The 24,556-nt window shown below is 36.3% G+C and overlaps 1 protein-coding gene and 1 non-coding gene across 5 annotated transcripts in view; one reads left to right on the forward strand and one right to left on the reverse strand.

The window, feature by feature from the left end:
* LOC126979999 (chloride channel protein 2) overlaps positions 1-24,556 on the reverse strand; it is a 134,177-nt gene that overhangs the window by 23,041 nt on the left and 86,580 nt on the right. For all 4 annotated transcript variants that reach the window (XM_050829611.1, XM_050829609.1, XM_050829612.1 and 1 more), the window contains 10 exons: positions 22,739-22,867; positions 20,762-20,895; positions 19,789-19,945; positions 16,947-17,035; positions 15,389-15,510; positions 14,609-14,710; positions 13,531-13,633; positions 4,860-4,988; positions 1,959-2,121; positions 181-272 (listed from right to left, as the gene is read on the reverse strand). In XM_050829611.1, the coding sequence (XP_050685568.1) occupies positions 181-272; positions 1,959-2,121; positions 4,860-4,988; positions 13,531-13,633; positions 14,609-14,710; positions 15,389-15,510; positions 16,947-17,035; positions 19,789-19,945; positions 20,762-20,895; positions 22,739-22,867 (1,220 nt within the window). The remainder of the gene's footprint in view (positions 1-180; positions 273-1,958; positions 2,122-4,859; positions 4,989-13,530; positions 13,634-14,608; positions 14,711-15,388; positions 15,511-16,946; positions 17,036-19,788; positions 19,946-20,761; positions 20,896-22,738; positions 22,868-24,556) is intronic.
* On the forward strand, positions 4,069-4,150 carry Trnas-gcu (transfer RNA serine (anticodon GCU)). Its single transcript has one exon. It is a non-coding gene; the product is annotated as a tRNA-Ser (tRNA).

Raw genomic sequence — 24,556 nt, forward strand, 5'->3', positions numbered from 1 at the left:
AATTGATTTTTAAGTTTTTATAATACAAAGTTGTGTTAAATTTTTTGTTATGGAAAAGCAAGACAAACGAGCGTACGGGTCGCCTGGTGTTAAGTGATCACCGCCGCCTACTTTCTCTTACAATACCAGAGGAATCACAGAAGCGTTTCTTAAATTTAATGTTATTGTCATGTAACCGACCTGTCCTGTCATCTCGATGACGATAACAATAGTTGAGACCGTGTGAGTGACGGCGCCCGTGAAAGCGGCAGCACCTACTGTCGCATACCCTCCTGTTCACAAACAATTAAAACATACATCAATGTTAAGCACATCTCCTAGAGGGTTGGTTAATGCGGGTACCTACTAAATAATCTAAAAGAAAAGAGTGTGTGTACTTATGTATGCACGCAAGAAGTTATACTTCTTTGGCCTTACAAAGCAAAATTCCTTAAAATTATTTATTCTACGTTTGTAGAAAGAACAATATTGTAAAAATCTTGCAACGTTGGCTTTGAGAATTAATTATTAAATGATGATTACGGCTGTACGGTCTTGAACCCTTTGCCTATCCTAATAATGGACGAAGAACAAAAAAAAATAACGAATGTCGCAAACGTCAGAAATTTTTAGGAACCAACTTCACCCTGTTACTTTTGTGTTTCAGTGATGCGCGCGCATCTTAAAATTTCACTCTCATCATATTTTCATAACGCGCCTAAAGAAGTATAACTTCAAAAAAATAAACATATTCTGTGTTATTCTAAACAATTTGTTATGTTTTTAAAGTGATAACCCTCACTTCTGGGATTAATTACACAAATAAAAATGAAAAACAAAATTGTATTAACGATGCGGGACTCGAACCTCAACCTCTCGCGTTCCATGCGAGCGCTCTTTCCGCTAAGCCAACCGTTCGAGCGACGTATCGTTAATAAAATCTTGTATGCTTTGTTCAACTCTCAGGTTGTGGCTTGGAATATTTTTGGTGCGGAACGCGAAAGGTCGCTCGCTCGAGTCCTGCATCGTTCATAAAATATATATATATTTTAGGACTAGCTGACCCGGGAAACTTCGTGGTGCCTCAATCGATAAATAAAAGACCTAAACTTTTGTATGAAATAAACTTAAAACAAACAAAATGAATCCTTTTTTTATTAAAACAAATAAAAAAATGCTCGGTATGAATGAACTTTTATTATTATTTTCCATTAATTACACACGATGTTGCTTACTTACAAAACAGAGATTTCCAGATATACTGGCTATTTATAAGGTTTCAATTTGATATTGACAGACACACACAGTTATTATATAGTCTGTTTATCGATTTAAAGCTTTCTGATAAACTCTTAGAATTAGTATCAATATCCTAAGGGTCAACTATATTTTTTGTTTTGTTTTGTGGTACTTCAGATATTTAATTTTTGACAAAATTTAAAATTTTTCAATCTACATTGAGTTTGTTATTAAATGTCATATAATATTATTTGCGCTCTGAAATTTATCTTGTGACATAGCTTAAGATTTATCAATCTACAGAAACATAATCTGATAGATAGTTAACAACTGTAGTTAATCTAACTACTATAGTTACCTAAAAATAAGTTTATTTTTTACCTCCTGAAAAAGTTAGAAATATATAAAAATACTAATTAGAGTTATTATTTTTAAACTATTATTTTAATTTGATTTCCGAACGACGGGGGGGACACATCAAAGAAAAATTAGAATCGTTGTTTTAATAAATTCCGAGCATTTTCATATTAATTCACCTTTTAAACCCTCTCTAGACTTCCACAAATAATTCAAGGCCAAAATTAGCCAAATCGATCCAGCCGTTCTCGAGTTATAGCGAGACTAACGAACAGCAATTCATTTGTATATACGAGTATATAGATTAGTATTTGCCAAACAAAATAAAAATATTATAATAATACAAAGAAACAGCAAGTTTGCAACTTGTATATATTATATACCTGGTAATATTTTCTGTATATGACCGCCGTACGCAACACCCAGCGGACAGAAGTAATGCATTACTTCGCCCGTGAACCGGCCGAGGGAAGCGCCCATTTTGAACGCGGGCACGAAGATGCCTGCGGGCACTGGCAGCGTGCACGCAATCATACTCAAAAAATACTGGAAAAGGAAAGTCCACATTATTAATTATTATAACACTAGAAATAAAGGATTGCTTGTAACTAATTCTAGTAGGCTTCATAAGATACATAATAGCTTTAAGGGTAAATGTATACACTTCTATAATAAAGTCCCAGCCACTGTTCAGGCATTATCTATAAATAATGCCTGAACAGTGAAATAAATTTAAAGATAGAAAGAAATAAATTTAAATGTTTTATAAGAAAATGGCTCTGTCGTAAATCCTATTACGCCACTGCTGAATATCTAAATGATCGGACAGCCTGGGACCAGATTGTGATTATTTTATACCGATATAAATGACTGTACAATATATTTTTATTGAAAAGAGCGCAAAAAAAGAATGCTGGGAGAGTTTCTTGCGCCGCTTCTTTTCTCTCAGACCGCCATTTGTTTCCGAAGCGGTAGTAGTATGTAGTAGTTACTAGAAATGACATCAAAAATAATTCTAAAGGAATCAATTTTGAGAAAATAAATGCCTTTCATTCCTTTATGCCTTTTATGCCTTTTAAGGATACCTTACTAGGAACCTAAATAAATAAGCCACCAATATTAAATTTAATTAAGTTCCATTATTCTAAAACCAAACTTCTTATATAAACCCACTCAGCAAGATTTTCCTTACGCTAAGTATCCTACAGTATGTAGTGTCCGTTGATATTTATAAATAGTAGTTAAAAAAAAAACGCTACTTTGAAATTTAAAATTAACATCAATTTCTGCCTTAAAGGCGATAGATGAAAATTATTTTATCAAAAAATTAACAAAAATCTTATTTTGCAAATTGAAAAATGGAATGATTATATCAAATTAATGTACTGTCGATAAATGTACGAAGTTTGAACGAGATCTAGCAGTTTAAAGTGGGTCAAAATCGCACCCAAATGAGTCTGTTACAAACAAACATACATACAGGATGCTAATAAAAAGTGTGGAATTCATATCCTTATTACCTACTAATTATTATGAATTTTAAAATTATAAGTACGTCTAACTACGTCTAGTTAGATCTATAACGCGCTAGAAAACTAAAGCAAGGCTAAAGTTTTGTACGTGAGTACCAACACTGAAAATGTTTAGAACTGGCCAGTTAGAAAAATTGCTCACGAAAACTATTTGTGAATTTCAATTTAAGAACTCTTTGGTGACCTAGTATATTGCATTCATTTGTCATTTGTTTTTGTGAATTGGCGGCAAATCTAAAACTCTTGCTACACGTAAAAATGAACCTAACGCGTGAAAATTTTCGGTCAATGATTTATTATGACTTTCGTTGTGGGCTTACTCAACAACAAAGCTATGATAGGCTGCGATTGGCATTTTTTAATGAATCCCCATCTCGTGCCACTATTTACAATTGGTTTAACGAGTTTAAGCATGGACGTAACAATCTCAATGGTGATCCGTGTGAGGGACGTCATTTAACAGCGACTACTGAAGATAATTAATAAAAAGATGATGTTTCACATAACACTGTCCGACAATTCGAGCGGCTCTGCTTTGCCCTCGGTCGGATGGTTCGAGCTATTTAGCCAGAGATTACAGCAATACTATTCTCTTGATTGAAACAAGTGATTTTACATATTGGTATTTATCATTAGTACATGCACATGAGACATTCCACTTTTTAACCTAAGGGTATTTTTAGATGGAAAAGGAGGTCCGAACGTGAGTTCATTCACCTGTCTTAGGACCACTGCCAGGTATATCAACTCGATATTTTTATTTTGTGTCAAACTGGAAACACCGCACACTGCAGCGCATTACATTGTTATGGATGTTAAGTTAACGGGAAAAAGTAAATCTCAAAGTATTATCTACAATCAAGGTCAAAGTCCCCCACACCACAACGTTTTTTTACGTTGCCATGGAAACCTAGTTTAAACACGGCAATACCCAAGTAATATTTCATTAGTAAACACAAGAGACGAGGTGGCCGAGTGGTTAAGGCGTTGGACTGCTAATCCAATGTGCAGTGCACGCGTGGGTTCGAATCCCATCCTCGTCGATATGTTTTTTTCAGACACCCATGATTAATAATAATACATAACATAATTAATATGTAACCTACACATAATATTATTATTATAATAGATTATCTTAATATATATAAATCGAGTGTCTCCTGTGGAATTAAATTGGGAATACTTCATGGAGTGCAGTTTATTCCAACTTGAGAGATAGGATAAATTTATTTTGATTTGGGACCCATAACTATTTTTATTTCAAATATTTGTTTTGTATGGACATATTTCCTATGTTTGACAGTTCTGTGAAATATTATGTCATTGTAACAACAGGGAGCAAATTATTATACGAAATAATTCTTGATGTTATTAAATATTATTGACAATTTCATAAAAACAGTATTTTATTTATTCTGTACAGGATTTTCTTTCGGGTAAGCTGGTTATGATATTTCACTTTAAAGGCCGGCAATGCTCCTGCGATTCCTCTGGTGTTGCAAGAGAATGTGGGCGGCGGTGATCACTTAACACCAGGTGACCTGTATGCTCATTTGTCCTCCTTTTCCATAAAAAAAAGAGACGACGCATAGCTTATCAGCGATAGAAATTTCTATGGAAATTTCAATTCACGCGTCCCAATATAAGGGACAACTTCAGATTATTGACAGCTAATTACTGACAGTAGAATGTAGTAATTTATCATGATTATATTGAGATGGCTAGTCTCAATCTCAACTTGTTCATACTCACAATAGAGAAGAAGTATATAATCAGGCATCCGAAGTGATCCACCTCGGGGGTCTGCCAGTTCGCCACTATCACCGCCTGCTCTGCAGTCAGCTCGTCAGACCACGTGAAGTTGGAGAATAATGACAGCACCTGTCAAAAATTATTCATTACTTATAAACCTGAAACCCAAGATGTATGAGAGTTGGCGCAACATATTTTGGCAAGTATCCAAAACTTCAAAAAGTAAATTTTATGGAGAAATGACAACCTGAAATCCCTCAAAAACTTTGGTTATCCAAATTTAAGATTCCCAATAAATCAGTTCTATCAACCATTTATCTTTTTAATCACGATTGAACTCCAGGTCTTTTAGCTAAGTATTAGTGCACATAATGTTTGCGCCGTTATTGTTCGCATTCAATAGCATATAGCGCCACCTGGGGGGCTGATGTACAATCCGAGCAATTGGTCATCAGCATCACCCTGGTCTTCGCATTGGGCGCTGAACGACTCTCTGGCCGCTTACAACGCAACACTTACCGATTGACCTTGTTCGAGTGGACACCGCTGACCACGCACCCGCCTCGTTACGCATTCGAGCATCATTGTCGCACGTGGTTTTTTATACTACTTCTTTCGCATCATCGTAGTGCCAAGTGAAGTGCTTGTCTGAGGAAAGGGCTGACCAGTATCAGGTGAGTACTTCAGCCACTTGGCGTTTTATGTTTATTGATTGTGAACAGGCCAAACTAGATTACCCGCAACCTCACTTAACCTGGACATCTAGCATTACACCGCACCCCATTTTGACTCCCTCGCATCATCATTAATTTTGATCCATTCGACCCGGATAGAACCAGCAGCTTTTGCTATTTAATTTGCTTTTATTTTTGCTTACCTAACTTAGAATCGATTCGCAATTCATACCTATTTCCAACCTTCGCATTGTGTTAATATATTTAGCTACTTACTTTAGTTTATTATATAAATATTTGTTCAATAATAAACACGTTACTCATCAATTTCGCAAAATCTAACAGTGTCATAACGAAACATACATTTCATAAAAAAGCATTACAAGTTTACAACACATTTTCAATATGGTGCTTGAAACAAAAATCAAACTTGTAGTTGGTAAGAAACGGGCAATATTTTCGCATATAAATGAACTGTATAGTACTGCAAAAAAGATTTCTATTGATACAAATACGCGAAGTTCACAAGAATTTGTGGCCACGTCGGCGAATATTGAGAAATTATATAGCGAATTTAACGATCTATGTGACCAACATAACGCTTTATTATTGGAACAAAACCCAAAATTTGAATTGAATTTTAACAATTGGACCGCATTTCAAACATTATTTTCTGTTGTACAGCAAACTCGGAATGAGTTATTACAATCTCGTCGTCATCAAGTTGAACCGGATAAATCTAATTCGGTTAATAATGATTGTCGCCTACCACCACTTGACTTGGTTAGTTTTTCAGGACAACCCGAAAGCTGGCCTCTCTTTTATCACAGTTTTAGCACAAACGTTCATAATAATAAGCAACTCAATGATTCGCAACGAGTGCAATATTTGGTAGGCAAGCTAAGTGGAACCGCGCTTAACATTTTTGCAGGTATCATGCCTAATGAACTTAACTATTCGACAATATGGCAGTCGTTAGTTGTTAAATACCAAGACAAGCGAGCACTTGGTACTATATATTTAAATAACATACTCGACATTAGGTATGCATCTGAGACCCCCTCCCATCTCAAAAGTTTTGTTGAAAAGTTTCATGCGTCTATGTCCGCATTAAAACAATTAGAAATTTCAGATTTAACAGATTTTATTTTTCTTCATCTCGCGCTTAAGAAATAAGATACAAATTTAGTACAACGCTTTGAATCATCCATTAAAAAAGATATTCCATCGAGTGCCGACTTAGTTGATTTCATAAGACACCACGTTAAGGTTCTAGAACGAACAACCAACACCAGTCGACCAAATAATATATCGAACGTACAAAGATCTCGTGGAACCGTTTCTAAACCATCGCATAGTTCTCATACCTTTGCAATAATACACAATGACAACAACACTTGCAATTTATGTAAAACCGCAAAACATTCTCATATATATCAATGCCCGGATTTTATAAAACTAGCAGTTAATGAACGCTTCAATTATATTAAGTTATGTATTAATTGTTTAAGTTCAAAACATATGGCGATTAATTGTAATTCAAAAAATACTTGCAAGCAGTGTAATAAGAAGCACCACTCATTAATCCATTTTGTTAACAACAAACCGGTTCCGCAACCGCTGATACATACGGAACATCACACAGCTGTAGGCTCGTCCAGTACAGCTGAGCGGCCGTTCGAGGATGGTGCGCAGTCGCTCTGCATGCATTCGGCTAATAGTAACGTCGCATTACGTCATTTGCATAGCTTTGACACTTTATCTATTTTACCAACCGCGCAAGTATATGTTGTGACTTGTGGTCGAAAAAGTACTATAAGGTGCTTAATTGATAGCGCCTCGCAAAATAATATTATCACGCGCGCTTCTTGCATTAGATTAAATTTAGATGTTAAACCTCTCATAAATTCATCGATTAAGACATTAGGGTCTATTTCCACTCCTATTAAAGGTTACGTTTCGCTTACAATACAGTCACGTGTTTCAGACGCTCAATACAATTTAATTCTTTTAGTTGTAGATAATATAACTGAACCGTTACCGGCGCACACGATTGACAAGTCGACTGTACATTATTTTGAACATTTATCGCTCGCTGATGAATCTTGGAACGCGCCCGGAAATATAGACGCCATTCTCGGTGCTCAGATGTTCGCTTTTATATTATTGGGCGGTAAAGTTATACCACCACCGCTCGGTCGCTCTGCCCACTCGTCCAGTGTCATTTGCTCAGCACCCCACGCGCTTGAAACAACGCTTGGCTATATTGTTATGGGGGAAATACCTTCCACTCATTCTAACGATATAGTCTGGTCCTTCGGCCCTTTAGTAAATAATTTAAATAACATTTTAGTAAAATTTTGGCAGCTGGAGCAAGTGCCTTCTGTTAATAATATAAGTCCTGAAAATAAGGAATGTGAGCAGATTTTTAAATCAACGGTCGCAAGAAGTTCTTGTGGTCGCTATATCGTTTCGCTTCCTTTTAAGAGCGATCGTAAGTTATTAGGTAATTCTTTTATTTACGCTCAACGTCGTTTGACCGCGTTGGAACGAAGATTCCATGCGTTTCCCGCTTTACGTAAAGCCTACAATGAAGTTATTGTAGATTATATTGAAAATGGATACTTATCAGAAATTCCCTATTCTTTAAACATATCTGACGGCTACTTTATTCCGCATCACGCTGTTTTTCGGCCAGATAAATCGACAACAAAAACTCGCATAGTTCTAGACGCAAGTGCTAAAACCGATTCTGGCGTATCGCTTAATGACTTATTGCATATTGGGCCTAACTTACAGGCAGATTTATTTACACCTCTTTTAAGGTTTCGTTATTTTAAAATCGCTTTAAACGCAGATATAAAACAAATGTATTTAAGAATTTTTTTGTCAGAAAATGATCGTAAATATCAAAAAATTTTATACCGCTTCGCTGATAACGAACCAAATCGCATTTTTCAATTTAATTCAGTGGCTTTTGGCCTTCGCTCTAGTCCGTACTTAGCTATGCGGACTGTACGACAGCTCGCAGAGGATGAACGTGAACGCTTTCCTCTCGCTGCTGAAGTTGCTACACAGGAACTATTCATGGACGATCTGGCCACCTCAGTACACTCTGTTGACGACGGTATACGCTTGGCGGACGAGTTACGCGCGTTATTCAAATCCGGAGGATTTAATTTGGTAAAGTGGGCAAGTAACTCGCACGTTCTTCTCACACACTTACCGGAGTCACACCGCGCGTCGATTGAGTTCAGCGATGACAATAGTAATTTAAAGGTGTTAGGCTTGAAGTGGATACCTACTACCGATACCTTCACGTTTACTATATCCTCAACATCTGTAGGCAGTACTAAACGGACGATACTTTCAACTATTGCTCGCTTGTTTGACGTTCTAGGATTTGTTGCACCTGTCATATTATACGCAAAACTTTTGATACAAGAACTTTGGCTTGCAAAAGTAGAATGGGATCAGGAACCACCGGTAACTATAACCGAACGTTTTTTTTAATTTAAAAATGAATTATCGTTATTGGCTAACTTGCAAATACCACGCCACTTAGGTGTCGCAGCTGGCTGTACTGTGCGCATGCTCGCCTTTTGGGACGCTAGTATCAAAGCATACGGCTGCGTATTATTTTTGCATGTAACACATCCAAATCATGAAGTTTCCATACATTTTGTTTGCGCCAAATCAAAGGTGGCTCCTCTTAAAACAATTACTTTAGCAAGGCTTGAATTATGTGCCGCATTGCTTGCATCTGAGCTTGTGAAACAAGTGCATTCTGCATGTCATGACCGCTATTCTATAGACGAAATCTATGTTTTCTCTGACTCCACAATCTCCGCATTGTCTTGGATTCATTCATCTCCACATCGGTGGCAAGTATTTGTTGCCAACCGAGTCAGTAAAATACAAGATATTCTTTCGCCTGAACGCTTTTTTCACATAGAAGGGTCACAAAATCCAAGTGATTGCCTATCAAGAGGTTTATTACCCTCTCAATTAATAAATCACCCGCTTTGGTGGTATGGTCCTCCATGGATGCGCCGTCCGACAACGGACTGGCCTATAGTGCCATTTGAACCATCACGTATTGATGGTATAGTTCCCGAGTTTAAAAGTACAGTTACTCTGACTGCTACAGTTAATATTAACAATTCGCCGGTTCTGGAATTATCGCATAGAATTTCTTCTTGGAAAAAATTGTTACGCATCATTGTTTATATACTTCGTTTTATGAAAAAACTACCACGCAGCACTACAATTCACATCGCTGACATTGAGGCTGCTGAACTGGTAATTATTCGAGAATTACAAAGAAAATATTTTTCTGACGAAATAAAAAATATAAAAAAGGGTAACGTATCATCCCCTTCTTTAAGAAAACTAAATCCGTTTGTAGATGATAACGGATTGCTTCGTGTTGGTGGTAGATTAATAAACGCAAATATACCATTTGAAAATCGCCATCCAATTCTTTTACCTCGTCGTGATCATTTGATTGATATTATAATTGATGATTATCATCGATCAAATTGTCATACAGGTTCTCATCTTCTTCTGTCATTACTTAGACAGAGATATTGGATTATTTCGGCTAGAAATATTATCAGACAACGCATAAGAAATTGTAATTTCTGTTTTAAGGTCGCACCGTCGCATCTTTCGCCTATAATGGCAAACCTCCCTCCTGCTCGTGTACAACAAGCTAAGCCTTTTACACACACTGGCATCGACTATGCTGGGCCTGTCAATATTACTCTTACCCGAAAACGTGGCGTAAAAAGTCAAAAGGCATACATATGTCTATTCGTGTGTTTAACAACGAAGGCAGTGCATATTGAAATTGCATCTGACTTAAGCACCGAAACTTTTTTAGACGCCCTTAAACGGTTTTTAGCTAGAAGGGGTCCAGTATCTTGTATTTATTCCGATAATGGAACCAATTTTATTGGTGAAAAACGGAAATTGGATGAATTATACATTTTTTTATGTTCAAAAAATATGTCTACCGCATTGCAAACAGAATTAAACAGCCATAGAATAACGTGGCGGAATATTCCTGCACGCGCACCTCACTTTGGAGGACTGTGGGAGAGCAACATAAAAAGCATAAAAACTCATTTATATCGCTGCATAGGTCAACAGTTGTTATGTTATGAAGAATTGTTGACTTTACTAGTGCAAATTGAATGTCTCTTAAATTCGCGCCCACTGTGCTTAATATCGGATGAACCACATACTATTCTAACTCCCGCACATTTTTTAAACACGACACCTTTACAGTCTCTGCCCACATATGAAATGGACGAATCTATGAGCCTCTCGAACAGAAAGAGACTCATCTACACACATTGCAACATAGACAAAAATGGAACACTCCAGATAGACCAATTCAGCCAGGTACTCTTGTTCTCATTCACCAAGATAATACACCACCATTGCGCTGGCCTAAGGGTATTATAGAACAAGTATTCCCCGGAAAAGACGGAGTTGTTCGCGTTGCATTAGTACGCACTGCTACTGGAACTTTTAAGCGTCCAGTAGTTAAGTTGTGTCCGCTTCCATCACAATAATTTTTTTTCAGTAACTATTACATTTATTAATAACATAGATTCTTAAGCATTTTTTTTTTGTATTCGCATTTAATTTAACGCATCACCGCATCTCATATTATATATTACGCACCGCATTTTTAAATATTGGTATGTTCATGCCAAATTTTCTGATCATAACCCTCTCCTACTTTCTTACACCTTTTCCTTACCCGCGTTTTTCCTTTGAAAATCCCATGGATTTCCAAGCCGGGGAGTATGTTTGCGCCGTTATTGTTCGCATTCAATAGCATATAGCGCCACCTGGGGGGCTGATGTACAATCCGAGCAATTGGCATCACCCTGGTCTTCGCATCGGGCGCTGAACGACTCTCTGGCCGCTTCCAACGCGACACTTACCGATTGACCTTGTTCGAGTGGACACCGCTGACCACGTACGCGCCTCGTTACGCATTCGAGCATCATTGTCGCACGTGGTTTTTTATACTACTTCTTTCGCATCATCGTAGTGCCAAGTGAAGTGCTTGTCTGAGGAAAGGGCTGACCAGTATCAGGTGAGTACTTCAGCCACTTGGCGTTTTATGTTTATTGATTGTGAACAGGCCAAACTAGATTACCCGCAACCTCACTTAACCTGGACATCTAGCGTTACACCGCACCCCATTTTGATTCCCTCGCATCATCACATAATATTTAGTTTTTTTTTTTTTAATAAACTTAAGAACATAATTAGGTGTTGTAAATAGGTAACTCTTTCTAAAATATTATAGATGGAGGGGTCGATTGCCCAAATCTTTTGAGTAGGCTTCAATTGGCAGTACCAAAGCGTAATGCTAGGTCACATGTTGTCAAAAAACTAACGTTCAGGCCTAGATTAACTAGATCGAATCTAGGCAGATCCGCCCCCTTGTATAGAATAGTTGTCACCTACAACAACTTGGTTAAAAGAGCTGGTATAGATATTTTTCAGCACTCGGATCCCATGTTTTAAAAAAGAAGTCAAAAAAATTATGAAAGTACTGCAAGATGGTTAGTCATTGTTCATAGTTATTGTTTTATTCTTTAGTTTTTCTTGGTTATTGAGTAAGAACATAGTTATTTTTAAATCAGCCTTTTGCTTGTGTTTTGAAAAGTTTTAGTTTAACAAAAAATGTATATAATATTAAGCATGTCGAGTTAGCCTGTAAGTGGAGTATACAACATTGTAAAAGAATTATTAAATGTATCTATAGATTAAGATAGTTGTATGCACGTTGGCTTCGTTATAAATAAATAAACAAATAAACTCTTTCTTCTGCCATCGTGCGAGTTCTAAGGAAGTTGCCTTATCAGATTGGCCTTCAACTTAACAACTATAATTTAATAGCTAAGAAATGCGGCTCAGCCCTGACTATGTAGCCAAACAGTACAAGTAGATCATAGTATGCGTACATTAATTTACCAATGTGTTATAAAACCAACACACCTACGAAGTGAGTACAAAATAAAATTAAATGTATTAGAGGGCAGTTAAAGCACTTACTTTTTTAAAAGGTAACCAAGCGATATTAGTCTTTACATTGTGGTCAAAGTTATAATTTTACCATGTGTGGCGTTCCTCCACAGATCGGTTTACAAGGGCCTTTCTTCCACATACAACTAAGCTGTGGAATGTACTTCCTGGTGTGGTATTTCCAGGACGATACGACTTGAGTACCTTCAAAAAACCTCGTACTACTTTCAAAAAGGCTGGCAACGCTCCTGTGATTCCTCTGGTGATCAGTCTCTCAAAGAAAAATTTAAAGAAATAAACATTATGACTGTTCAAGTACATTTATGAAAATTTAATATACGTTCAGAAAAATCGTCACCTTTTTGCTCTTTATAGTGATTTTCATTATTATAACACTAGAAATAAGGGATTGCTTGCAACTAATTCTAGTAGGCTTCATAGGATACATAATAGCTTTAAGGGTAAATGTATACACTTCTATAATAAAGTCCCAGCTACTGTCCAGGCATTATCTATAAATCAATTTAAATGTTTTATAAAAAAAATGGCTCTGTCGTAAATCCTATTACTCCACTGCTGAATATCTAAATGATCGGACAGCCTGGAACTAGATTGTGATTATTTTATAGCGATAGAAATGACTGTACAATATTGTATATTTTTTTGAAAGAATTAAAAGAGCGCAAAAAAAGAATGCTGGGAGAGTTTCTTGCGCCGCTTCTTCTCTCTCAGAGCGCCATTTGTTTCCGAAGCGGTAGTGGTAGTATCTAGTAGTTATTAGAAATGACATCAAAAATAATTCTAAAGGAATCAATTTTGAGAAAATAAATGCCCTTTATGCCTTTAAACGCTCGTTTGTCCTCCTCTTCCACAAAAATTCACCAGAACTTCGGTAAAGTTGAGCATTGAGAAGTAAGATTAATAATCAAAATAAAAAGCGTTACCTGCGGTTGGTTGCCCAATCCTCCAGCCATGTATTTCCCGATTCCCGGCGGGAAAAATATTGACATAATAACCAATGTCATGATGCCTGGGTAGATGAAACGACTGGAAACCAATGAGTCAGATAAAACATTGTAATTAAAAAAAAAAACAAAGTGCTATTTCTGTGATAAGAGGTAGAGAAGAAATGACGAGACAAGCTGTTTAAGGGCTGTTTATTCTGGAAAACGTAAATGTAGAATTTGAGGTAATCTGGGTTCACCGACAACAAAACCGCAATCACACCTATGTTATGCCTTAGTATTCCAGTTATATCTCTACCTATTTCGCTATTCAAATCGAAACACAGTTACACACAATTTACCAGTGGGAGGCTCCTTTGCACAGGATGCCGGCTAGATTATGGGTACCACAACGGCGCCTATTTCTACCGTGAAGCAGTAATGTGTAAGCATTACTGTGTTTCGGTCTAAAGGGCGCCGTAGCTAGTGAAATTACTGGGCAAATGAGACTTAACACCTTGTCTCAAGGTGACGAGCGCAGTTGTAGTGCTGCTCAGAATTATTGCGTTTTTTCAAGAATCCTGAGCGGCACTGCATTGTAATGGGGCAGGGTGCATCAATTACCATCAGCTGACGTCCTGTTCGTCTCGTCCCTTAGTTTCATAAAAAAAAAACACAATTCTGATTGCACTTTACTGTATCACGGCACAATGCCTCCTTTGTGGTCCACATAGCAGGCTTGCTGAGGAAAGAAACCTTCCACTGGTAAATCTCTCACGCAAAAAATCGTTCTTTCGTCAAAATTCGTGTTCTGTTTAAGAGTTCATGGACAAACGTACATTATGTGTAAACAATTACAAAAAACCTGTGATGATGAATACGTCAACATAGAGCCTCTTGCTGATAAAAAACCGTTGAAAACAGGCCAGGTTTATTACTTTAGTGTGCGTGACAAGCTACGTCTTACACTTGCGATTTGTATGTCACTTTGTGTTATAATAATAGTTAGTAATAACTTAAATTTTTTTCGACGTCACAGTCTATCTACTTATAATTATTGATCTAAGAAAATACTTACTTCTTTTGTAGGAATGCGCTAAGGCATTTGGTGTTCCTCATGAAGAGAACATACTGTCTGTGAAGCCACACCCACAGCGCAGCCATGAGACCGCATACAATTCTGTGAATGAACAAAACAATAAAAAATACACACGGAACTCTGTTAAGATTGTTTATTAAATTAAAAAATATAATAATAAATTAGTGTAGTTTTGTGGTATTTATCACTCAGATCTCCGCGCGATGATGTGGGGACGGGCCGTCATCATTTCCATCCCTGATACCAAGCCCGAGTGGAGTGGAAAAGAGCTCAGGATTCAAAAATATCAGCGGTGGGTCGCAGGTTTTCCTACAAGGATTCTGAAATATTTCGGGCACATCGCTCGCAGAGGTGATGATAGTCTCGAAAGCATAAACTTAGTATACTACCGTTATAGACGAACCCTGTGTGACAGTGTGATAACTATTCTAACATAAAAAACTAGGTGTGAGATAGACACAGAATAGATGAAGACCAAGAAACCGTTTTGAAACAATTTAGTGTCCATTAGTCTCCTGTCAAATTGGACCGCGTTTTTATTTTAGTGTTGTTATTGTTCTGTTTAAACGGATATTAATTTTAAAAAAATGTTGTCGTGTTCTGTATTAGATTGTGTTGACAGTTTACGGAGTCACGATCCTCAGCAGTGAGGGGATGACGGAGATTCATCAGGAGTTCATAAGGCGTGCTGATAATATACATTATTCTGTGGTTATTTAATGAAACTTATACAATGTTATTTTTTTAATATGTGCTTACCCCAAGAGAACGAAAACAGCAAACTCCTGAGGGTCGAAGGGGAAGTCCTGAGGGAGCGAGGTCGGAAATAGAGGCTTGACTGTAGGCGTCGCGCCAGACCAGACTGACAGTAATCTGAACATCTGGAAACATACAACAATACCAAAAGTGTTAAAAAAGTAATCTAAAAACTATGGGTCCATATTGGCTCACATAAAATTCTAAATCCTTTGTCTTACTACCGGTCTGTGGTCATAATAATCTCTGTTCATAAATTTTTTTTATTACTATCACAGACCTCATGACCTTTATTGATCATATTTTTCTATTAATACTACTAGTACTAAGAACCAATTTAAACTTATAATTTTTTTTCAGAACATTCAATGATCAATTAATAATGTTGTACTAAAAACATACTTCAACTCATAACGTCATTGTTCACAATAGCTTACTGTAACAGACAATTATCATAATTTTTGTATTAATAAAGGCTTGTAGTAAAGGTTTTGAATTAATAATCTATATACAACTTTTATGTTTACTTTTTTTAACTTTAAAATTCAAACAAATGCATATTGTTAATGGTACATATAAGTACCTATACTAAAAAAAAATGTCTATCTGCTAGTACCAGCTAATGCTAAGCTATAACCGCAACAGGTGAACATAGTTTGACGGGTCCTTCAGAAGCGAATTTGCCATACGTGTGCCGACTACGCGCTTTAAGTACGAAAACATATAGTATTTTCGTTGTGAGTTAGTAGCACTGCACCAAACAGCGAACACCCGAGATTTAAAAAATGGAGTAAGATTTACATAGTCCCGCAACGTACGTAAATTTTGGCACAAATTAAATCTAATATATAAAATTCTCATGTCGCGGTGTTTGCAGTTAAACTCCTTCGAAACGGCTTGAACGATTCTCATGAAATTTTGAGTGCATATTGGGTAGGTCTGTGAAACAGAAAACATCTATTTTTCATCCCCCTTAATGTTAAGGGTGGTCCGGTCCACGCCAAATTTTTTTTTTAATTTTTTTGACATTGTTTTTTTTATTTGTTTGATTATGAGTCAGCATTAAAAATACATATCTACGACTTAAAACATCTACGATCAACAGTTACTTTTGTATCGCGATTTTAATATCGGCAATACAAGGTTTGCTGGGTCAGCTAGTTTTCATATAAAAATATTATACAAACTATTTATCTTTATAGACAACTAGCTGACCCGACAGACATTGTTCTGTTTATAGTAATAAAACTCGAAGGATCACAGGAGCGTTGAAGGTGTATGTGGTTTTCTTTAAGGTATCCACGTGGTATCGTCCCGCAAAACTCCGCACAAGCCACAGCTTTGTTGTATGTGGAAGAAAGTTCCTTGAAAACCGCACTGTGGAGGATACACCTAGGTGGTGGGGATGATATCCTAATTTGTGGCGTGTCGTGCGAAGGTGAAATTCAGCGGCAGAAATCAGGTGAAACAGTTCTTCGGAACACTCCCCATGATAAAACGTTCACTCACTAATTTGTTTCATTTTCAAACAATCCCTTGACAAGGAAAAGAGAATACATACTATAGCACAAACGCAGGCCGCAAAGAAACCTCGCCAATAGTTCCGTACAGCGAAATACGTCGTTGTTACTTCAATAGAGAATAGTACACCTGCAAATATAAATAACTTTGTATTAGTGTCGTGTGAGATTCAAAATTTGATGATCGTTATTTTAAAATTAGGAAAAATAACTTGTTTTTATGTTAGTTGCTATTACTAAACACATTTATGAGAAATAATTTTAAAAAAATATCACACGAAAATAGGTAATCATTGGCAAATTTCGTTACATTCACAATTCTATTCATAAATCTTTCGTTCCTCGCCTCGCGCTAACACCCCGCCAACAGGCATCATTCCTTCAAATATAAACCTCAAAAAATTATAAGACGAAAATAGCCAATCATTGTCAAATTTCGTTGCTTTCACAATACTATTCATAAATCTTTCGTTCCTCGCCTCGCGCTAACACCCCGCCAACAGGCATCATTCCTTCAAATATAAACCTCAAAAATTATAAGACGAAAATAGCCAATCATTGTCAAATTTCGTTGCATTCACAGTTCTATTCATAAATCTTTCGTTCCTCGCCTTGTGCTAACACCACGCCAACAGGCATCATTCTTTCAAATATAAACCTCAAAAATTAATAGACGAAAATAGCCAATCATTGTCAAATTTCGTTGCATTCACAATTCTATTCATAAATCTTTCGTTGCTCGCCTTGCGCTAACACCCCGCCAACAGGCATCATTCCTTCAAACATAAACATCAAAAAATTATCTGACGATAATAGCCAATCATTGTCAAATCTCGTTGCATGCACAATTCTATTCATAAATCTTTCGCTCCTCGCCTCGCGCTAACACCCCGCCAACAGGCATCATTCCTTCACATATAAACATCAAAAAATTATCACACGAAAATAGCCAATCACTGTCAAATTTCATTGCATTCACAATTCTATTCATAATTTTTTCGTTCCTCGCCTCGCGCTTACACCCCGCCAAAAGGCAGCATTCCTTCAAACATCAGCTTTAACATGTGTTTTGAGAGTTATTAAAAGTCAAAGTCAAAGTTTTTATTTGCATAAACATGTTAGATTGATTACATAAATATTATAAAGTACATGTTTGCCACATTTGTGACGTGCAAATTTTATAAAATACATTTCTAAATCATTAGTAACAATAATATCAATTTAACAAAAGATTAGTAGCAGTATTATATAGATAGTCAAGTTTTTAGTTGAAAATATTCATCTAATGAATATAAGCAGTTTTTACTAAGGTATATTTTCAATTAAGATGAGAAATTCCTATTTGACGATACCTCTCTTATTATTTTTGGGATGTGATTATAGATTTTTATGCACATACAAAAACAGTTTCTCTGAAATAATATAGTTCTACAGCAAGGTACTTGTAGTTTGGTGGGGTCCCTGGATGGGAAAAGAGAAGCGTTTTCTTGTTTACTGAATTCGCTAAATTTTTTTCGAACAAACATACAGCACTCAAATATGTATAATTCAACAATTGTTAATAAGTTATATTTTTTAAATACGGGTCTGCAGCTTTCAAGGGGTCCTTTTCCCGCTGCAGCCCTCAAACATATTTTTTGCGCTGCTAAGACTCTATTTATTACTGTTGAGTTACTCCATATTATGATACCATACCTAATTATGGATTCTACGTAAGCGTGGTAAGCCGTTAAAGCCGCTTTTTCCCGTATAGTTTTTTTATTCTCCTTGTTGCAAAGACAAACTTATTAAGACGTTTGCATAATGATTCAACGTGAGCTTTCCAATTACAATTATTATCCATTACTATGCCTAAGAATTTGGTATTTTCAACCTCATAAATTTTAATTTCATTGTATGTTATGTTTCTAAGGGGTGGATAAATGGTATTATAATTTTTAAATTGTATAAGTTTTGTTTTTATTATATTAATATTTAAATTGTTATTTTCTAACCATTTGCCGATTTTCATGATTTCATCATTTATGACCGAGTCGTATGGTCTTTTTGAGTTTGTGTCAGGGATAATTATTGTAATGTCGTCAGCATATAACACACCCTTATTTTCTGTAAGCAGTATCAGTGACAGATTTTTGGTGACGTTAGTTCAAAGGTCAGGGTTTGTAAACCCTAGGCTATGTGTTTGTCGTTGATGCTATTTTTAGTTCATATTTTGCGTTGAGTACAGTAAGCGCGGACGTGCACAGATTTAGCTGGAAATATCTAGACTGCAGGTCTAATCAACATTCCACAAACAAGGTCGAGTAACAATTATGTTTACAATTAATTTTGTATTACGTAATACACACTATGTGTTATTTTAATGTCATTAGTACTTGCGTAGGGTTCTTCATCGGTGTTTGAAGTGAAAACTTTTTGAACGCGCTGAGCTCAATATTAATTTAGTACCGGTATAAGTATTTAATCAAAAAATGTGTTGCACCATTTGAAAATTTTTAGATGACGTCATAGCTTTAACTGTTAACCGTAACAGTTAAATCTTCGCCGGTTAAAGCTATTGTTAATGATAAATGGCTGAATAGCGACCTGTCAAAAGTTTCAAATAAATATTCGATATTGACATGATATTTCACTTTGAATACGATGGTGCAACACATTTCGCACTCTATGTTAAAGTCAGCGTTACTGTTAATGTTAAATTAATGTAATGCAACCTAGCCTAGAAGTTTTTACGACTTTACATACATGTTTAAAAAAAATTTTCGACCTTACATAATAAATTGAATGTGAATGTTAATTAATCCTTAAATTAGTTTTAACAGACTAGATTATTATTAAAATATATAACGGATGTTTGATTGTTTCAAACATCCATCATATTACCTCCAACCGGAGCAGCGAAGCACGAGGCGACACCAACCGCACAAGCTGCGGCCAGCATCTCGGAGGTGCGGGATTCGTTCTCGTAGATGCCTTGGAATGACGTCACTAGGCGGGAAAGGAGAGTTGCTACCATTGATGCTATATGGACGGAGGGGCCCTGGGGAGTTATTAAATCCATATAGAAATAGATGAAAACAATACAGTTTCATGCATAGGCGTAGACTTAGAATAGAATAACGTATAGGCGACCTGACAGTTAACTTTTTTATGAAAATGAGGGAGGTTCAGCTGATGGTTCAGCAATTGATACGCCCTGCCCATTACAATGCGATGCCGCGCAGGATTCTTGAAAAACACAAAAGTTCTGAGCGGCACAAAAATTGCGCTCGTCACCTTGAGACATAAAATGTTAAGTCTCAATTGCCCAATAATTTCATAAGCTACGGCACCCATCAGAACGAAACACAGTTATGTTTACACATTACTGCTTCACGGCAGAAATAGGCGCCGTTGTGGTACCCATAAACTAGCCGACACCCTGTGCAAAGGCTCCCACCTACTCCAAGCTTGTTTGTTGACAGTTTACGACTTGTCAAAAACACAGTTATTACAATAACAATAGATTTAGCTTTCTTTTTCTATCTTACTGTATTCTCCGTTAGAGATATTCTTCTCTCCGCACGCCTTGTATGTCTATACGATAGTATATTGTAAGTCTATAAAGTACTATATACTATAGTCTAGTAGAGCGAGATTCGATATAGTTATGTTTACATCTATTACAAAATTTACAGATTTTGCGCTGGCTTCAGAATTAGGTACAGAGAGAAATTTAAAATATATTAGTGAGTGGTAAGAGGGGAATTTAGAGGGAAATTTCATCAGCAGTCATGGAAAAAAAATAATAAGTCCTTTTCCAGAATTTAAAATATCAACATGTTTACCACTGTAGTAGACAAAAGAAAATTATTACCTCTTTTCCAAGTGGAAGGCCAGATCCCAAAGTGGCAGTCAGCCCAACCACTTTTGAGACCAGCGCTCGAAATGTTAAATACTCCTTCAGGTGTACACCGCGAAGAATCGTCTTCATTTCTGGAATACCGGACCCTGTTGACGAAGTTATAATTATGAACTTCATGTGACCATAGGCTTTATGATACGTGATAATACGAGGGCTGCACTAAAAGTATCGGGAATGGAATATTTCCACTGTTCCTGTCATATTAAAATCTTTTTAATTGAAAACTCCTTGGTTTTAAAAATCGAATACCATTTATTTATTTCAAAAAAGATTATCGGTCTTGTCACAAGGTCTTTTCAAACTTGTTTAGTCGTTGAGAAAATGAAATCGACTTGAGAAAATTCTAGAGCGATGATTTATTGTGACTTTCGAAGTGGTTTAACACAAAAACAGTGTGTTGACCGGATGATTTCTGCATTTGGTGATGAAGCCCCATCCAACACCACAATTTATCGCTGGTTTGCTGAATTTCAACGTGGACGTGTGATCCCCGTCAAGGTCGTCCAAAAACTGCAGTCACCAAAGAAAACGTTGATGCTGTGCGTAAGCTGATTGAGGAAGATCGACATGTGACATACCGCGAAAGGTGGTTAGGTTAGGTGTAAAAAATACCATCCGCCGTACAGCCCCGACCTTAGCCCTAATGATTTCTATACTTTCCCTAAAATAAAGAATAAATTGCGTGGTCAGAGATTTTCATCAACTGAAGAAGCTGTGGACGCCTACAAAACGGCCATTTGGGAGACCCCAACTTCCGAATGGAATAGTTGCTTCAATGATTGGTTCCATCGTATAGAAAAATATGTCAATTTCGCGGAGAATACTTCGAAAAGCAATAAATAAATTTTTAAATAGTAATGTTGTGTCACTTCCTTGATTCCCGAAATTTTCAGTGCCGCCCTCGTAATAAACCTTTATTTTAATATTTTTACACTCACTGCAAATAAATTTAAGTACTAAATTTACAATTTCCACTACTAAATTTACACTTTCCTTAAAGGCCGGCAACGCTCCTGTAATTCCTCTGGTGTTGCAAGAGATTGTGGGCGGCGGTGATCACTTAACAACAGGTAACCCGTACGCTCGTTTGTCCTCCTATTCCATAAAAAAATAACATTCCAATTTGTTTCTTTAGTTTAGGTACACTTTTGATTCGGAGATTTTTTATGCGATTGACAGGAGTCGAGATAGTATTTGTCATAGTTGTCATTGTTAAGTTTAGCGTCATTTGTTGCTAAACTCAACAGCACTGACCTTTACTAAATACTACTGGACTGGCGGCTGTCAAAGTGCTTTTGTGCCTGTTTGATATATGCCTAGCCTCTGCAACTCAGGGTATCCTATCGCAGAGGGTAGGGCACAAAAAACATTTTGTACCACATATTATTAGTTGAATAAATGATTATTATTATTATTATTATATTCGCCATTTTGACGCTGTTAGCCATGTTGCGAAAGTTTGCGGTACTAATACTAGTGATGACAACCTCAGCATCATCGAAAGATGGTGGGAAACTATTTACAAAAAAAAATGTGCGCTTTATTAGGTACGTTAAAAACACGGAAAACGAACGAAATTAATTAAAAATGCAAATATACTTCAGAGTATTGTATGTTCGTTCGCAGCCATTTGTATTATACGTCAAAATTAGTTCTCTGGACGCTCGCGAGTGGCGCTTCAAATAGGCACAAACAAATTGCTGTCAAACATATGGAACAGCCTGTCCAGTGATATTTATACAAGTCAGTCCTCAACAGTTTTTACTCTTGAAGAATTGTTTCATTTAATTGTATTGCTAATTAAGTATTACGCACAAGGCTGACTATTATAATATTTCACATCAGTGCAGATCAGTGCTTTCTAGAATTTTATTGCGTGCGAAGTATTTGGACGGGTCACCCTGTAGTAACATTATATGTATGGCTTACCGATACTTTGTGCCGCCACAACATGGACGAAACCGGCAGCAAAGAGTACCAGACACACGGGCAGCGACACCCACGCCACGTATTTACTGAAGGTAGTTGTCGCCACGTCATTGTACATCCACATACGAGCTGAAAACAACACAAACACGTATACAGGGTGATTTTATTACCATATTTTTGTTTATAAGGCACTTTAGTGAAAAAAATCTGAAAACAGTTTTTGTCTCGATAGTTGTTTTTTTTTTATATTAATACACAACCAGCATTAAATTGTTTTTATAAATCAGAAGAAAAATGAAATTTAGATTGCTACTTTTTCTTAAATAAATTTTTGAAGTTTTCGACTTATTTTAAGACAAGCACAAAAACCTGATATCTCAAAAATTTTAACAAAAAAACAACCGACTTCAAAAACACTATTCCAAAACAATAGATACAATAATATGCACTAAAAAGTATAAAAATAATTGCGTGCTTTTATACAATCTAATTAATTGATCTAATTATTCTAGTTACAATTATTGTTATTTTTGGAAGAGCCAATGAGAAACTACGAATAAATATAGTGTGACGTAAGTACACCGCAGCTGCGAACTAAGTACGATTTAAATTGAATCTTAATAACGTTACTCTAAGGTAGAAATTTCATTGAAAGGTTGCTAAGCTTCTGTACTACACGTCTTTATTCTATGCATAAAAGCGAGGTAAGTGTGATCAGGGTTGCCTTCCTATGTTTAGTGATTCCTTACGATCAAATCATATTGCCACTTATCGGCAGACGATGCCCCATAAAAAATATGCGGGTGTGTCAAAAAAGCACACTTAATAATATAATTATAGATTATCTATGAATAAATTATCGAAACGCAAAGATAAGAGTTTCAACAAAAATAAAACAATGCGAATGACTAGAAAGGGCTAGTTTTATTTACCTGTTGTTAGAACAGTTATAAAGCACGCTAACCTTCCGTCAGAAAGGTGTTAATACATCTAGATCTTTACGCAGCAACAATCTCGCACATTTACTGGTCACACCTGACCATAAGCTGCGTAAATCGGAGAGATCAGTATACATAATGGGTCCATCTTTGTATAACAGGCTGCCGAACTCGATCAAGAAAGATGCAACTTCCACAACGGTGTTTAACACAACTCCAACTGACACAACTCCGAAAATGGCTTCTCGAACATACGTTTTACTCAGTTGAGGAGTTCTACAAGATGCCAGTTATTTGACTAGGTAAAACTTATTTTACAATACGTAAAAAAATATTATTTTCTTTATATACATAACAATATATAATTACATAATACTGTATTGTTGTGAGGTACAACTTCCCTACCTATGTAAAATGATAATTTGAATTTTAAATTGACCTATTTTTTGCTTTTTGACTTGTGACATGGTGTTATTAATAAATGATTTGATTTGATTTGATTTGCTAATACAATCCTTACCTTAACCTTTCAAAGAAAGCATGAAACAAAATAGATAATAATAAAACTTAATACCTTACATTTTTCACATAACAGCTATTTATGCTAAAAAATAGATACATATTTTATGATATTACGCCGAATGTTCGCGAGCATTCGATATATACTTACAGATGTAAAGGAACCTTGACCTTGACATATCCCTTGGTTTTGTAAACAGAGTTGTTTACAAAAACGTGTTTTTCTTGTTACTACCCACTACACTGTTCGGAATTATTTTAGAAATTGAAAATTCAAAACAAGTACTACCAAGCTGTGGAATGAGCTTCCTTGTGCGGTGATTCTGGGACGTTACGACATGGGTACCTTCAAAAAAAGCGC

This window comes from Leptidea sinapis, chromosome 4 (genome assembly GCF_905404315.1).
Source record: "Leptidea sinapis chromosome 4, ilLepSina1.1, whole genome shotgun sequence".
NCBI lineage: Eukaryota > Metazoa > Arthropoda > Insecta > Lepidoptera > Pieridae > Leptidea > Leptidea sinapis.